The sequence below is a fragment of the Trichechus manatus genome, unplaced genomic scaffold (genome assembly GCF_000243295.1).
Source record: "Trichechus manatus latirostris isolate Lorelei unplaced genomic scaffold, TriManLat1.0 scaffold00026, whole genome shotgun sequence".
Taxonomy (NCBI): Eukaryota; Metazoa; Chordata; class Mammalia; order Sirenia; family Trichechidae; genus Trichechus; species Trichechus manatus.
This window is the reverse complement of record NW_004443962.1, coordinates 11867198-11885422: the sequence shown is the minus strand read 5'-3', so window position 1 is coordinate 11885422 and position 18225 is coordinate 11867198. Positions and strand designations below refer to the sequence as shown.

At 33.4% G+C, this 18225-nt stretch overlaps 1 protein-coding gene across 2 annotated transcripts in view; it reads left to right on the top strand.

Moving 5' to 3' along the window:
• STXBP5L (syntaxin binding protein 5L) overlaps positions 1 to 18225 on the top strand; it is a 399309-nt gene that overhangs the window by 108574 nt on the left and 272510 nt on the right. For both annotated transcript variants that reach the window (XM_004373644.3, XM_004373645.2), the window contains exons 5-6: positions 4002 to 4136; positions 11095 to 11158. In XM_004373644.3, coding sequence (XP_004373701.1) covers positions 4002 to 4136; positions 11095 to 11158 — 199 coding nt within the window. The remainder of the gene's footprint in view (positions 1 to 4001; positions 4137 to 11094; positions 11159 to 18225) is intronic.

Below are 18225 nucleotides of genomic sequence, written 5' to 3'. Positions count from 1 at the left end.
TCTCTTATGGTTTCTTGCAGTAGTGTTTTATAGTTTTCCTTCTATAAGTCTTTTACATTCCTGGCTAGTTTTATCCCTAGGTATTTTATCCTTTCGGGGGCTATTGTAAATGGTAGTGTTTTGTTGATTTCCTGTTTTTGGAGTTCTCTTTGTCAGCATAGAGGAAACCAACTGATTTTTGTGTGTTGATCTTGTACCCTGCCATTTTACTGAATCCTTCTATTAGTTCTAGTAACTTTCGTGGAGTCTCTGAGATTTTCTATGTATAGGATCATGCCATCTGCAAATAAAGATAGTTTTACTTCTTCCTTTCCAACTTAAAACAAACAAACAAAAAAAAACCAAACCCATTGCCATCGAGTGAATTCCAACTCATAGCGACCGTATATGACAGAGTAGAACAGCCCCATAGAGTTTCCAAGGAGTGCCTGGTAGATTTGAACTGCTGACCTTTTGGTTAGCAGCCATAGCACTTAACCCCTACACCACCAGGGTTTCCTCCTTTCCAACTTAGATACCCTTTATTTGCCTTTCTTGCCTTACTGCTCCAGGATTTCCAGTACAGTACTGAATAAGAGCAGTGATAATGGGCATCCTTGTCTCATTCCTGTAATACTCTCAATCTTTCTCTGTTGAGAATAATGTTGGCTGTTGGTTTTTCATATATGCCTTTAATTATGTTGAAGAATTTCCCTTTTATTCTTATTTTGCTGGGAGTTATCAGGAAAGGGTGGTGGATTTTATCAAATGCCTTTTCTGCATCGATTGAGATGATCACGTGACTCTTTTCCTTTGTTTTACTTATGCAGTGAAGTAAGTTGATTGATTTTCTAATGTTGAACCATCCTTGCATGCTTAGATGAATCCCATTTGATCATAATGTATTTTTTTTTTTTTTTGATATGCTGTTGAATCCTCTTGGCTGGAATTTTGTTGAGAATTTTTGTGTCTATATTCACGAAGGATATTGGTTTGTAATTTTTTTGTTGTGTGCCTGCCTGGCTTTGGTATTAGGGTTGTGCTGACTTCATAGAATGAATTAGGGAGTGTTTCTTACTTTTCCATGTTCTGGAATAGTTGGAGTACATTGGGGTCAGCTCTTCCTGAATGTTTGGTAGAATTCTCCAGTGAAGCCATGGGCTGGGACATTTATATTGGGAGTTTTTGTTGTTTTTTTTTTAAATGACATCTTCAATTTTTTCTTTTATTATGGGTCTGTTCAGATTTTCAACATCTATTTGTTAGTTTTGGTAGGTAGTGTGTTTCTAGAAATTGGTCCATTTCTTCTAGAATTTCAAATTTGTTGGAGTACAATTTTTCATAATATTCTATTATGATCCTCTTTATCTCAGTTGGTTCTGTTGTAATGTCACTCATTTTCTTTCTTATTTTGGTTATTTGCATCTTCTCATTTTTTTTCCTTTGTCAGTTTGGCCAGTGGCTTGTCAATTTTATCAAAACCAACTTCTAGTCTTGTTGATTATTTCTATTGTTTTTCTGTTTTCTATTTCATTTTTTTCTGCTCTGATTTTTATTATTTCCTTTCTTTTGGTAATGTGGTCTTCTCTTGCTGTTCCTCTTCTATTTGTTCAAGTTGTCAGGTTAACTTATTGATTTTGGCCCTGTCTTGTTTTTTCATCTGTGCATTTATTGCTATAAATTTTCCTTTGAGCACTGCTTTTGCTGTGTCCCAAAGGTTTTAATATGTTGTATTTTCATTCTCATTTGATTCTGAGAATTTTTTAAAATTTTGTTTTTAATTTCTTCTTTTACCCAATGTTTTTAAGTAAGGTGTTACTCACTTTCCATATATTTAATTTTTTTTCCTTGTTCTTTTTGTTATTGATTTCTAGTCTTATAGTGCTATGGTAAGGGAAGATATTTTGTATTATTTGAATGTTTTTGAATTTATTGAGGCTTGCTTTGTGGCCTAAAATATGATCTATTCTGAGAATGATCCATGTGCATCAGAGAAGAATGCATACTCTGCTGCTTTTGGATGGTGTGTTAGCTGTATAAGTCTATGAGGTCAAGATGGTTAATGGTGTTATTTAGCTCTTCTGTATCTTTCTTGAGTTTCTTTCTAGTTGTTCTGTCTGTCCATCATCAAAAGTGGTGTGTTAAAGTCTTCTACTACTAATGTAGAATTGTCTATTTCTCTTTTCAATTCCATTAGAGTTTGTTTTGTGTATTTTGGAGCTGTGTCATTGGATGCATAAATATTTATTATTATTATTACGTCTTCTTGGTGAATTGATCTTTTAATCATTATATAATGCCCTCCTTTGTCTCTTATAAAGAATTTTGACTTTAAGTCGATTTTATCAGAGATTATTATTTCCATTCCTGCTCTCTTTTTGTTACTGTTTGCTTGATATATTTTTCCCCGTTCTGATTTTTAACCGATTTATGTCTTTGTGTCTAAGATGTGTCTCTTGTAGGCAACATATTGATGGGTCATTTTTTTTTTAATCCATTCTGCCACTGTTTGTCTCTTGACAGGTGCATTTAGTCCATTTATATTTAGTGTGATTTTTGATAGCTATGAATTCACTGCTGCCAGATTGTTATGCTTTTTTATTGTGGTGTTAATGGTTTCTTTGTCCCATTTAATTTTCTGTGCTGGGTTCTTTTTGTATATGGATTTCCTTTTCACATCCTTTATTATTGTTGTTTTTTGTATTAACTGAGTTTTTAAAAATTTTCTTTATTTTGGTGAGTAGATTTATTAGTTTTCTTTGTGGTTACTCTGAAATTTACCTGTATCTTCCTAAGTTTAAAACAGTCTGTTATATCTTACTGTCACCTTGACTTCCTCTTTATATGGAACTTTTATAAGTACACCATTTATTCCACATTTTTGTTTTGAAGTTGTCATTTACAGCTTAATATCTCTGGTTCCCTGTTATCAGTTTTGCAGCTTTATTTGTTTTGAAGAGTCCTTCTGTTTGCTGTTCAGGATTCCAAGATTGTCATCTGTATCTGTTTCACTTGGATTCTTGAGTCTTTGCTGTAGAGGGATGGCCTGGTGTGTTTGACTAAGACATTTTGGGGCCTGGATACCCTTCATTATCTTTTTAATCATGATTAAGGAAGCATGATTAGACTTAACTAGAGAGAGTGACAATGCTTGGAATAGAAGACCCTGGTAAATTCCCAGATTTCATAGATAGGGGTCTTGGTTGCTCTGGATATGGTACAGATTGCCAGAGCTGGTTAGAAGGCCCATTGTGGAGATGAAGGCAGAAGAGAATAGTGGATCGCTAACCTTTTAAGTTTTCTTTGTGCTACTTGCATGAAAAGTGAAATAATATCTCATATAGACATAGCTACAACCTCTCTGTGAACTCTGAAATTTATGTTTATATGTAGCTATGTAGCTAAGAGCTTGGCTGCTAATCAAAAGGTTGGCAGTTCAAATCCACCAGCTGCTCCTTGGATACCCTATGGGGCATTTCTATTCTGTCATATAGGGTTGCTATGAGCCAGAATAGACTTGATGGCAATGGATTTGTTTTGGTGTTTTTGGAAGTTTTATTTAAAGTGAGTATTTTCTAAAAGATAAACAGTGTAGCTTGGAAAGATGGTAGTTTTGCAACCAAACAGGACTGAATTTGAATCCCAGTTTTGCCCCTTATTAGCTGTCAGTCCTGAGCAAGTTAAAAAAAAAATTGCAACCTCAGTTTCCTCCTTGTAAAACAGAAATAAATATCTGTCCTGCAGTATTGTTTTCAGAAACAGAACTAATGTATATGAAGTGTATAGCATCATATTGCCTGACCCATATGAGGCACTTATTTAACAGTGGTTATTGTTATCATTACTGTTTTTAATAACATACTGTTATTAATTTTATATTTTCTACTATTATGAAATGCTAATTGAATATCTAGTAAATTTTATTATTTGTATAGCTATCACTGCATAATGAGTGTAAAAAAAATATAATTATTATCGAATGTAAAATTTAGATATTTTAATTGTAATTTTCTTTTTTTCAGAATTACTTACTGTCATCTACCTTTCCAGAGTAAATGGCTCTATGTTGGAACAGAAAGAGGAAATACACATATTGTAAATATTGAATCTTTCATTCTTTCTGGATATGTTATCATGTGGAACAAAGCAATTGAACTGTAAGTTTGAACTTCAGTATCACTTTATTTGACTTAAATATTTCATATTGTTATGTAATGTATTTATTGAATTACAGTTATTTGAAACACCTGTAGCTAAAGTATGATTAATTTTAGTAAAAATTAACTTAAAATTTAAAACCATAAGACTTTTAAAAAATAGATATTTTAGTATTAACATATGCTAATTTTAGCCTTTTCAAACACTGTAAATAATTAAGACTTAAGTAAAGAAAATTTGATGATGAAATAGTAAAGCTCGTTCTACAACTTATACATGGAAATCATCTCATTACTTTGTAGTCAACCTTAGTATAGCCACTTCCAGTGGGAATGGCAAGTGGATTATGACCACATTTAGTTTTATGTAAAAATAGCCATGATTAGTGCACCTCTTTTGTAATGCTGGTATCTTATTCTTCTTTTCCTCATTAAAATATTTTTCTGGACTCAAAGGAGAAACAATTTATTAATACCTTTCATGTTGTGATATATACAGCTATTTGGGTATGTTGATAATGGCAGTAACAACTTCAACTTTGGCACTGATATTTATGTTTTCTGCACATATAAAACGTAGAATCCTCTAAATGTGAAACTTTATGGAATACTAAGCTAATTATTTGTAGTATATACATAAATAATTCTCCTGGTCTTTAATCAGAAATCAATTTTTCTTTAATAAATTTTAATGCTCTGAACATACTAGATCCTTAATTAGATATATTTGATTTGAGGCTGTCTCATTCTCTCATATATATTCTAAGTTTACATCATTATTGTTATCCAAAATTCTGATTAAAGCATCCTGTTTTCATGAAGTTTGACTCTGGTCTTATAATAAATCTGCTATTCACTACTTCCAATGTTTCAATGTGCATGTATATTACTTGGTAAGGATAGTTGTTACTAGTTACGTTCTTGACACAGTATTTCTTTTGTACTATGTCCTAATGTGTTTTATTAATGATAATTCTTCCTCTCTCATTAGATTAAGAACTGTTCCAGGCCAGAATCTTTGTTGATTGTGTTTTTCGTTTCTTTCTTTCCCGTACTTGGCTTATTTGGGTTCTTTCTGCACCAAACCAAAAAACCAAACCTGTTGCCATCTATTCAATTCTGATTCATAGCATAGCGACCCTATAGGACAGAGCAGAACTGCCCCATAGGGTTTCCAAGGAGCGGCTGGTGGATTTATATTGCTGACCTTTTGATTAGCAGCCTGACCTCGTAACCACTGTGCCACCAGGGCTCTTTCTGCACAATGGCTACTAAATGACTTTACTGAAGCACTAGTAATATAAAGTTTCATGCTGCTATTGACTTACTTACAACTTTCATTTATATTCTCAAGATAATTGGTATGAGCTATTTTGTTATTGAGTCAATTCCGACTCATTTGCTATTATTGGTTTTAATGTTCTGTATGAATATTTTTAAAAGCAATTATGCTATAGACAATTATGTTTCCCAAAATAAGTTATTTATCTTTTTAGCAATTTGGGAAGGGCTTTTCACCCTATAATCTTAGTCCTATAAAAACAATAAGTAGTACTGAAATTATTGCTTTTTTCATAATATTCTTTTAGAATGTTGATAAAAACATGTAAAGATAAACGAGAGCAGATTGAATTATGGAAGTTTTAAACAAATGGAATATTAGTATAAATAATAATAGATGTATCATTTATATTGAGTTGAATGCTGCTAAAGTAATTTAGAAGTTTATTATCTTAAATAGATCATACATTTTACCATTCTTGCAATGTTGTTTCTATTAATTTATTTAACAAATCCTTTTCATAAAATAAATTAATACTATCCGAACTATTGACTTACATACATATATAGTCTATACTTTATGATTTCAGGACTAAGGAAATCATAGTTAAAAATGTATATTATAAAGGAGGGTAAAATTAGGAAAAATTAAGGAAGTAAAATAAGACACTTTTATTTTTCATAGTGTGATCTTGTACGTTTGATTCAGCATCAGACTAGCATGTACCATTTCTGTATAAATCCTGTGCTTTCTAGAGTTGCACATACCTTTGAAAATGTCCTTGAAATATCCTCATGAAATTATTAGTAGGCAACGTATCATCACTCCATGCCTATTGGTTTCTTTAGACCAGATTTCTAAAAAAAAGTGTTCCATGGAACTCTAGTTCTATTGTGATAGATATAATTTAAATGCCAACTTCCAGTCTTCCACAATTGTCTTTTAATTGGTTTCTACCTCTTGAGATGCAGAAGAATAGATGCATGCCACTTATTGTTAATATGTGTCAAATGTATGGGACAATGATAAAATATACATTTAATAAAAAGAGTCATTTCATAAGAATTTCAGACAATAAATTTTAACAATATATTTTTCTGAGTATAGCAAATGCAAGAATTGTCTCTAAGAAATATGTGAAAGTATTTTTATTTTAAATCCTTATTTGAATTACTATTCATTCAGTGTTTTCTATTTTTCAGCTTTTTTCTATTTTTAATGAATTCTCCTAATTTGAATTATAGGCAATTCCTAAAATTACCAATAGTCTATGTTTCCAAAATGTATGCATTCGTTATTTGAAGCCTGGAACACAGTTTCCATAGAAACAGTGATGTTTGCAGAATACATCATAAAGTATGAGACTAAACTGCTTTTAAAAAATATTTTTAGGGAAAATTATATTCCAGGTTATGCTGTTTCTGTAGGGCAGCCCTGGCATTTAAAAAAAAAGTAATCTTTTCTTTCCTACATATGATTAAAATTTGAACACGAAATTTAGAATTAAATCATAAATTCTAATCTTAGATTTATCTAGCAGTGATTCAAACATGGTGGCGCAGTGGTTAAGTGTTCAGCTGCGAACCAAAAGGTGAGCAGTTCAAATCCACCAGCTGCTCCTTGGAGACCCTATGGGGCAGTTCTACTCTGTCCTATAGGGTTGCTATGAGTCAGAATTGACTCGATGACAGTGGGTTTGGTTTGTTTGTTTTGTTATTATATGCTAGTACTGGAAACAACTATGAATTGTAAAGACAGAGCTTCTGTCCTCTCAGGGCCTCCAGTTTACTGAAGATGAGAGTAAATGAAAACCAATTACAATATAGTGGAAATATAATATTGCAATTTCGTAAAAAGAACCCCTAATCTAGTCTTCAGGTCTCAGAGAAATACCTGTGAAGAAAGGTACATCTACTCTTGCATCTGAAAGATGAGTTTCAGTTAGATGAGTGAAGAGTAGGTGAAAGGGAGTAAGAGTGTCTAGGCAGAGGGAACAGAATGTGTAAAAGCTAGATGTGAGAGAATGTTTTGTTCCATGCACAGAAATTTTAAGTAGTTTAGTTGGTTGGCATGGCTAGGGGGAGAGAAAGCAAGAGATAAAGCTGGGGAGTTAATCAGGGTATATAATATGAAAGGCCTTGTAAGCCAGTTTGAGAATTTTGGACTTTATCTAACACCAGTAGGGAACTACCAGAGTTTGAAAGGTTTTAAGCAGAGAATCAACTTAATCAGATTTGCATTTTAGGAAGACACTATGATTGGAGAGAGAAAAAACTGTATTATTGGTAAAAGTTAGGGTGGTGGTTATAGGGATGGAGATAAGCTGGCATATTAAAAAGATATTTAGATGATAGAAGAGATAAGACTTGGATATTTTGGGAGGAGGTAAAAAAATAAGGAAGAATTAAGGGTGATCCCCAGGTGTTTGATTGAGCAGCTGTGTAGATAATGGTGCCATTTAGTGAAAGAGTGCAGGAGATTGAGTAGGTTAAGAGTAAAATACTGAGTTCAGTTTTAGATAGGTTGAGTTGTATGTTTATGAAGCATTCAAATTGAGTCGGTATGGGAGATGGTATAAAGTGGGATATATGGATCTGAAGGTAATGGGAGAGATCAAAATGTACATGGTTGTTGAAACCATGAGAATAAATGATATTCTGCATGGAGTGTATAGACAAGAAGTAGCAAACTATAGCCAGTGGATCAATTTTAACCCACAGATATGTTTTGTTTGACCATCAGAGTATTTAAATATGTCCTGAATTATTAGTTTTCAATATTTAGAAATTGATAGCATAAACACAAAAATGTGCATTTCCAGCTTTTCATAAAAGAAATTCATGATGTGGCAATTCTAGGCCAGCATTTCTCCACAGCAGTAATCAACTAGAGCTGAGTAGCAACTTTCCTTTTTTAAAGTGGATCATGTGCTATCCAGTTAGGTACAGGCACAGTACCTATTCAACCTATTTTACTCATTTACAAAACCTATCTGGCTCCTGTGGTCTCTGGAATTTATGACTTCACATAATGTATGGAAGCAGAGGATAGTCTAGGACATAATACCAAGGAATACCAATATTTAAGACATGGGAAGAGGAAAAATAAGTCTACAAAGGAAGCTATCAAGAAATCATTGTGATGAATGGGAGAAAGAAAAATAAATAGTGATATTTAGAAGAATTATTGAGCATTGTTTAAGTGGATATTACATAAATTTAGGTTTATTGATAATTCTATCTAAAATAATTTTTTGCAGAATTTACAAAATATAAAGTCCACAGACACTTTTTTACTTTTTATATCAAGTTCTTATTTTGATAAGTTTGATAAGGAGTGCTTTGTAGTCTTTGGAAGTTTAATGTCAGGGAAAAAGTTGGTAGAAATATACCAAAATCTTAATAGTAAAGTGAAATTATGTGAGAGATTTTTCTTCTTCTTAACTTTTGTGTCTTCTACATTTTTTTAAATAGTAAATAGTATTTTCTTCTATAGCCTCAGAAAGTCACTGCAAATAACCACAGTTTAACGCTAGATTATTTTCTATAAATGAGCATTTTATAAAGTCTGAGAATCCAAATGGAAGATATTGCATCTGGTCTAATTAATATTTCCCAAATTATATTCTAGTGATTTCCTTAATGTGGTCAATGGAAAAGGAGTCTATGGACCAATGGCTTTGGAAAATATTGAAGATTCAAAATGTTTATTTGCATATTACAGGCTTTAAGATGTTCCATAGCAAAAAAAAAAATTAATTTTTTTAATTCAAGTTTCTCCAAACTTATTTGATGTGGACGACTCTTTATGTGAAATATCTTGTATCTCTACTGGTTTATCATGGAGTGTACTTTGGTAAATGTTAGTCCAATCAAACCCAAGAGACAGATAGTGGGTTTGTGGTTTGTTGGTGATTACTAGTTCCCAGAGGATAATTGAAGGATATTGTTCCTTATCAAAGGCATTTATATCTCTATAAAGCACTGCACTCATGTATAAATGATATATTACATGTAAGGGTGGGAAAAATTGCAAAAAGTTCTGTAAATGTTTTATAAAGCCCTTTCTAGTTTCTTTTCTCCCTGCATATATTCTAAAATGCAATAATAACTCTGATTTCTAATTATCACATCAGTCATAATTCACACAACTTATTGAAACTTACTGTGTTTTGGGCATCATGTTAGGTGCTGTATCAACCACTACTCATCTGTCAGTGGAGGCTTGCATGTTGCTATGATGCTGATCAGGTTTCAGCAGAGCTTCCAGACTAAGACAGACTAGAAAGAAAGACCTAGCGATCTACTCCCAAAAATCAGCCAGTAAAAACCCTAAGGATCATAGCAGTTTGATTCCATTATGCATGAAGTCATCACGAGTCAGGGGCAACTTTATGGCAGCTAACAACAATATGCACCTCACAGCTATTCAGTGGGGTTGGTACTACTATCCCCGTTTTTAGATAAGAAAATTTAGAATGAATTCATTAACAAACTTTATAAATACATAATCTATATTTATTCCTCTGCGTTACTCTGGGGAGTCAGTAATAGGAAATCTGGAGCTGCTTAATTTGTCACTTTTCTCTGACTCCAAATTATTCCTCGAATTTAAATCTTCATTGTTTTGTGCAGCACCTTTAATGGTTTTTATGTATGATCAAGAAATAAACTAAAACTATGGCAATATAATTATAATAGAATTACTCTGGCACAATTAAGCCATGAAGAAAGACTGTGGAAAATTGAACAATAATAAATTTCTGGTCATATTGTATTTAACCATGACATAATCATATTGAGCAATGTAAACTAGGAATTATAAAAGAAATATGACAAATATCAGAATAGATGAAATTTAAAGTCAAATTGGCAAGCACAGATCCCTTTAACAATATGCTGTTAGAATCATAATTATTTTTTATTGATTAACTAATCTAATAAATACAACATAACTAGAGAAATAGGTTTCTGAGTTTGTCAGTTTACTAGAAATGGCTATCACTAGAGAGAATTTCTTCATAAATCAGAGGGGCACTGTACTTTTCGTTTGGGGAAAAGTCAGAGGAGATTTCATGTCAAAGGAAATCATAAATCAGAGATGACTTTGCAGTTTGGTTAAAACAGATTTACAACAAAAGCATTGTGGCTATAGAATTATTTTATCTGTATAAATAAAAGTTAAATTTCAAATTCTCAGAGGCTCAGATCTGGCAACAAACATTTCAGATAATGAAGAATCCATTGTTATGTGGATCTATGTTCTTAAATCTAATTTTTAAAAAATCACTCTTACTTTAATAGACTTAGATATCAGTAAAGAAAACAAAAAGTTCAAGTGACTCTGAACTAAAACCCTGAATACTGGAAGCTTATTCCAGTAAAAGGTCTGGGTGGTGCAAACAGTTTGCACTTGACTACTAACCTAAATTTTAGTAGCTCGAACCCACACAGTGACACCATGGAAGAATGGCCTGGTGATCTGCTTCTGTAAAGATTTCAGCCAAGAAAACCCTATGAAGCAGTTCTATTCTGACACACATGGGGTCGCCATGAGTCAGAATTGACTCGACGGCAATGAGTATTTCAATAATTTCTTAATTTCTTTGTTCCAGTCTCTAACTGTAAGGTCTTTTGATGTTTATTTTTTAATTACTGTTTTGAATTGATTTAACAGATCCACAAAGACTCATCCAGGTCCAGTTGTACATTTAAGTGATAGCCCAAGGGATGAAGGGAAAGTGAGTATTGTGATATTATTCTTGCATTTGTTTACCTCATTCCTGAATAAAGATGTTTCTTTCAAATATTTTATACCTAACATCTAGCACAGTTTATAGTATTCATTGTAATCTAAAATTAAAATTTGTTGAATGAATGAATGACCAAATGAATGAATGTATGAACTATTCATGCTAATAATGATCCCAAATTAAGTCTTTATTTTCACCTAGAGTTAAGCTGATATTTAATTCTAGAATTTTGAGGAAGGCATGTAATGTGTAGAACAATGTTAATTTTCAAATATTCTATGCGTGAACTTAACAATATGATTAATCAGTATCATTAATCATTAGCCCCTGTTATTCAGTTTTGATAGTGATAAATGACAATATTAAATAATATAAATTAGCCAATCTTGATATTATAAATAGATAATAATATAGAAAATATTATCAGATTAAAGAAATACTCTTTATTCATCTTTTTATTTTATAATTTTCATTTGGTGATGAAAACAAAGTCTATAACTTGAAAAGATTGTGGCATTATCATTATAAATAACATTTTTTATGTCTCTTAAGTATAATTTTTGCTAAATACTATAGAAAACACATGAATAAATTATCTAGTATAGGTTTGATCCTTTGTTTAGTTTTAAAGGATAGACTGAATTAACCAAACAAATATTGAACATGAAAATCAAGTCTGCCTGATGGTAATATAAAGAACATTATATTCTTTCAAATTAATCTATGAATACAATGTAATTCCAATCAGGCCCCATCAGACTTTATTTATTTTTAAATAATTGTTAAGCTGATCCTAAAATTCACCAGAAAAGGAAAATACTTTGGGCAAGACATTTTTGATAAAGAAATACTGTGTGATGTTGGTACAGGGGTATACAAATAGAACAATGGATATTCTAGATATTATGGGAATTTTATATTTTTAAAGCAGATATTTCAGAACACAATAAACTGTTAAATAAATGGTGTTGGACAATTGGCTACTCATTTAGGAAAAAAACAGTAAGACCTCTACGTCAGTTCACAGAAATAAATTACAGGTGAAGAAAATGCATATAAATATGTCTTGTCTAAGGGTGTCCCTACTCCACAGTAATAACCCATTTCCTATAGTTTCTTCTAATACTTTTAAGTATTTAACCTTGGTTAAATCACTTGAATTCTTGGGGCTCAGTTTTTTTTATTGATAATCTTTTGTCACATAGAAGTTTTTTTATTTTGATGTATTCAGTTTTATCAGTCTTTTCTTTTGATTCCTGCTTTTTGTTTCTTATTCAGTAAATTTTTCCCCTCATGAGGGAAAATATACTTCTATTTTTTATATCAGTTTTAAGGATTTGTATTTCACATTTAGATTTTAATCTATATATAATTTATTTTACATTGGTTTGAGATAAGGGTATTGTTTTACTTTTACATATAAATAATTCATTTATTGAAGTCATATTCAGTTTGTTGAATATGAATAATCAAGTTATTGAATTATTTATTGAATAATTCATTTATTGAATACAAATCCACTGACTTATATGGCCACCTCAGTCATGTATCAAGCTTCCACATATAAGTGGATCTTCTTCTGGGCTTTCTCTTCTGTTGTATTGTTATGTTGTTTTTAGTTACCGTCAAGATGACTCCAACTCATGGTGACCTTATATATAACAGAATGAAACATTGCCCAGTCCTGCATCATTCTCATAATCTTCGGTATATTTGATCCCATTGTTGCAGCCACTGTGTCAATCCAGCACATGGAGGGTTTCCCTCATTTTTGCTGACCCTCTACTTTACCAAACATGATGTTCTTTTCTGGCATTTGGTATTTCCTGATGACATGTCTAAAGTAAGCAAGATAAAGTCTCACCATCGTGCTTCTAAGGAGCGTTCTGGCTGTTCTTCCAAGACGGATTTGTTCATTCTTCTGGCAGTCCATGGTATATTCAGTATTCTTTGCCAACACCATAATTTAAATGTGTCAATTTTCCTTTGATCTTCCTTTTTCACTGTCCAGCTTTACATGCATATGAGGCCGTTGAAAAGACCATGGCTTGGGTCAGGCGCACCTTAGTCCTCAAAGTGACATCTTTGCTTTTTAACACTTTAAAGAAGCCTTTTGAAGCATATTTGCCGATGCAGTAGGTCCTCTGATTTCTTGACTACTGGTTCCATGGGTGTTGATTGTTGATCCAAGTAGAATAGAATCCTTGACAACTTCTGTCTTCTCCATTTATCATGGTGTTCTTTATTGGTCCAGTTGTAATGATTATTGTTTTGTTTATGTTCAGGTGTAATCCATATTGAATGCTGTAGCCTTTGACTTTCATCAGTAAGTGCATCAAGTCATCTTCACTTTCTGTAAGCAAGGTTGTGTCATCTGCATATCACAGGTTGTTTATGACTCTTCCTCCAATCGTAATGCTATGTTCTTCTTCTCAGGGTACAGTCCAGCTTCTCAGATTATTTGCTCAGCATACAGGTTGAATAAGTAAGGTGAAAGGATACAACACTGATGCGCACCTTTTCCAAATTTAAACCATGCAGTATCCCCTTATTCTGTTCAAATGACTGACTCTTGATCCACGTACAGGTTCTGCATGAGTACAACTAAGTGTTTTGAAATTCCCTTTCTTCATAATGTTATCCATAATTTATTATGACCCACACAGTCAAAAACCTTTGCGTACTCAATAAATACAGGTAAACATCTTTTTTGCTGTTCTCTGCATTCAGCCAAGATCCATCTAACATCTGGCAATATTCTCTTGTTCCATGTCCTCTTCTGAATCTGGCTTGAGCTTCTGTCAATCCCCATCCGTGTATGGCTTCAGCCAGTTTATAATTATCTTCAGCAAAATTTTGCTACACAAATACAGATCTCTTGCAGTCAGTTGGCCAGGTAGCTGTCTTCAAAATCTCTGAATAGATGAGTAAGTGCTTCCAGCATTGCATCTGTTTGTTGAAGTATCTCAATTAGTATTCCACTGATTCCTGGAGGTTTACTTTTCGCCAGTGCCTTCAATGCAGCTTGAACTTCTTCCTTTAGTACAAACGGTTCTTGATCATGTGCTACCTCCTGAAATGGTTAAATATTGACCAATTCTTTTTGGTACAGCAACTCTGTGTATTCCTCCCATCTTCTTTTGATGCTTCCTGCATCATTCAGTATTTTGCCCATAGAATCCTTCAGTATTGCAACTCTAGGCTTGAATTTCTCTTCAGTTCTTTCAGCTTGAGAAACACAGAGCGTGTTTTTCTCATTTAGTTTTCTAATGCCAGGTCTTTGCACATTTCACTATAATACTTAACTTTGTCTTCTTGAACTGCTCTTTGGAATGTTTTGTTCAGCTATTTTACTTCATAATCTCTTTTGTTCACTTTAGCTTCTTTGTGCTTAAGAGCAAGTGTCAGATTCTCTTCTGACATCCATTTTTGTCTTTTCCTTTTTTCTTGTCTTTTTAATAACCTCTTACTTTCTTCATTTATGATGTCCTTGATGTCATCCCACAACTCTTCTGGTCTTTGGGCATTAGTATTCAGTTTGTCACATCTATTCTTGAGATGGTCTCTAAATTCAGGTGGGATGTATTCAGGGTCATACTTTGGCTTTCATGGGCTTTCTTTGATTTTCTTCAGTTTCGACTTGAACTTACCTATGAATGATTGATGGTTTGTTCTCCAGTTGGCCCCTGGCTTTGTCTTGACAGATAATACTGAGCATCTCCGTTGTCTCTTTCCACAAATGTAGTTGATTTGATTCCTGTGTAATCCATTTGGTGAGGCCCACATATATAGTTGTCATTTGTTTTGCTGACAAAAAATATTATGATGAATAAGTCATTGGTCTTTCAGAATTCTATCATGCCATCTCCAGCACCATTCCTTTCACAAAGGCCATATTTACCAACTACTGTTCCTTCTTCTTTGTTTCTACATTTCACATTCCAATCACCAGTAGTTATCAATACATCTTGATTGCACATCTGATCAATTCCAGGCTGTAGCATTTCATAAATAACTTCAATTTCTTTACCTTTGGCATTTATGCTTGGTTTGTAAATTTGAATAATAATTGTATTAACTAGTCTTACTTGTGGTGTGTGGATATTAACCTATCACTGACAGCATTGTACTTCAGGATGGATCTTGAAATGTTCTTTTTGATGATGAATGCAGCACAGTTCATCTTCAGTTTGTTGAGTCTGGCATAGAACTCGTTGTTGTCAAGTCGATTCCGACTCATAGCGACCCTATAGGACAGAGGAGAACTGCCCCAAAGGGTTTCCAAGGAGTGGCTGGTGGATTTGAACTTCCAACCTTTTGGTTAGCAGCTGAACACTTAACCACTGCGCCACCAGAGCATATAATTGTCAGATTCAGAATGGGCAATAGCAGTCCATTTCAGGTTACCAGTGCCTGGAATATCAGTCTTGAAGTGTGCTGTTACATTTTTGGTAACTTCCAATTTTCCTCGGTTCATACTTCATACATTTCACATTCTAATTACTAATGAATGTTTGCAGCTGTTACTTCTCATTCTGAGTCATGGCACATCAGCAAACGAAGGTCCTTAAGGCTTTACTCCATACAGCTCATTAAAGTTGACTCTACTTTGAGGAAGAAGTTCTTCCCTAGTCATCTTTTGAATGTCTTCCAATCTGAGAGACTCATCTTCCAGCACTGTTTGGACAGTATTCTATTACTATCCATAAGGTTTTTATTGGCTAACTTTCAGATCACCAGGCCTTCCTCCCTAGTCTGTCTTATTCTGGAAGTTCTGCTGAAACCTGTCCACCATGGGTAACCCTGCTGGTATTTGAAATACCATTGGGATAGCTTTGAGCATCATAGCAACACACAGGCAACACAGTATAGCAGACTGGAAGACAAGTATTGTTATATTTATCTATCATTGTACTAATAGCAAATTTTACTAATTACAATAACTTTACAAAAGTCTTCATATCTGGTAAGTTATTCCTCTTCCTCCTCCTTTTCCACCTCCTCCTTCTCTGCTATTTCTGATCCGTTTGTTCTTCTATGTGAATTTTAGGATCAGCCCATCAAACTCTATAAAACTCTGTTGGGATTTTTGTTTGAAAATTGAATTTATAGATTATTTTACAGAAAAATTACATCTTTAAGATATGGATGTTGTGTCTAAAAACATATCTATTTATTTTTGCTTTCTTTTACATTTTTCTATACAACTTTATAACTTTTTCTCAAAAGCTTTACATAACTTGTTAGCTTAATTCTAAGTACCTTATAGATTTCATTGCTACTTTGAATTAATCTTGTTAAAATCAGTTTCATATGGATTATTGTTAGTGTATAAAATATTACTGATTTTTTAACATTTCATATTCAGCTACATCACTGTATGTTTCATTTTTAATAGCTGTCTGTAGAGTCTCTCAAATATTCTATATATAAAGACATAGCAAATTTAGACAAATTTTATTTCTTCCTTTCCAATATTTATATATATATATTTCTCTTATCTTGTTTTGTTGGGTAAGGCCCCAGTACAATATTGAATACAAATAGATGTAGTGGGCACTTTCTTTTGTTTCCAGCTTCAAAAGAATTGTCTCCAAGATTTCAACATTAAGTAAGATGTTTGCTGCAGGTCTTTGATTGATTGCTTTTTTGAAGTTAAAAAGTTTCCACCTATTTCCAGTACCTAAAAGTTTTAAATTATGAATGGTGTTGAATTTTATTGAAATATTTTTACAAGTATCTAGGGGATAATTTAATTTGTTAATTTTTTGAAATGTATTATTAGATTCTATAATTTCAAACATTTTTGCATTTCTGGGATAAACTCAACTTGGAAGGGGAATGCTTCCCTTGGAGGTTTGTTTATGCAGTGAAAGAGGGAACAAACTACTGAAGTTGAGGCTCCTACAGAAGTAAGATAACATCATAGAATCAGAAGATAGACCACTCTTCCCTCAAGACATCAGTTACTAAAGAAACTTTACATTAGTCTATCAAATAGAAGAGGGTGCTCTTAAACTAAAGGATGTCTGCACTGGACACATTGTGTGCACCTCATCAGATTCTTTCAGCCTTGTTTGTCTCTTGAACCCTTGGCTGCTTGCTTCACCTCTGGTTTGGCAGAGTTAACCAACTTCATGCAACACTGCTTTCTGAAGTTGACTGGCTATGCCGAGTCCTTGGTTCCTGTTTTTAATTCTAGATTCAGAAGATATGCCACACTATAACATATGAGATCTAGTTTCCCTAACAGATGCCAAAGGGCTCAGATGACTCAACTCTGAAGTGAGGGAATGGGGATGTTAACTTCCTCTGGAGAAAAATTTGACCAATAGCAGGCAAGAGACAAGAAATAAATTCTCTCTTCCTTCTTCCCTGTGGTTGGGCTATTTCTGAGTCGTGGTTTCTCCACATGGAGTGTTAGAGACATCCTGCAAAGCCAAGGAGATATACTGGCTAAGTGACTGGCTGTATCTCTTCTGTTTCTCCTCATTAAATAGTGGTTAGTGTGGTAATGAATCATCTTGCATTTACTTCTTTGCTTCACATCACTTTTGCTTCATTCTTGCCATTATGAGTTTTTACTTCTTCATGAAACATTAGCATGTAAGCATGTCTTCAGGCTGTTTTTATAGAACCTTAGTTTAGACAATAGTTATTAGAATTGTTCTAGATCAATAATCAATAAAAGAACTAGAGAGTTCTGGCTTGGAAAGAGTAGCAGTTGGATTGTTCTTTTGGAGGCAGGAGCTGTTGAAGCATTCTTGAGGCTCCCAGGGAGCTAATGGGAAGAGGTGGAGCCAACATGGCACTATAGACAGAAACACCATGCCATCCCTCTGTAGCAAGACTCAAAAAACTAAGTGAAACAGATACAAACATCAATCTTGGAACCCTACATACCAAATGAAGGAATAAAAAACTTGATCAAGCACCAAATGGAATAAGAAACTGATAGAGATCAGAGAACGAGGAGAGCTACAGAGTGGAGGTCCCATACCAGCTAACGTGGCCAGATTCGCCATATTGGGCTACAGCCATCAAAGAATTCAGAC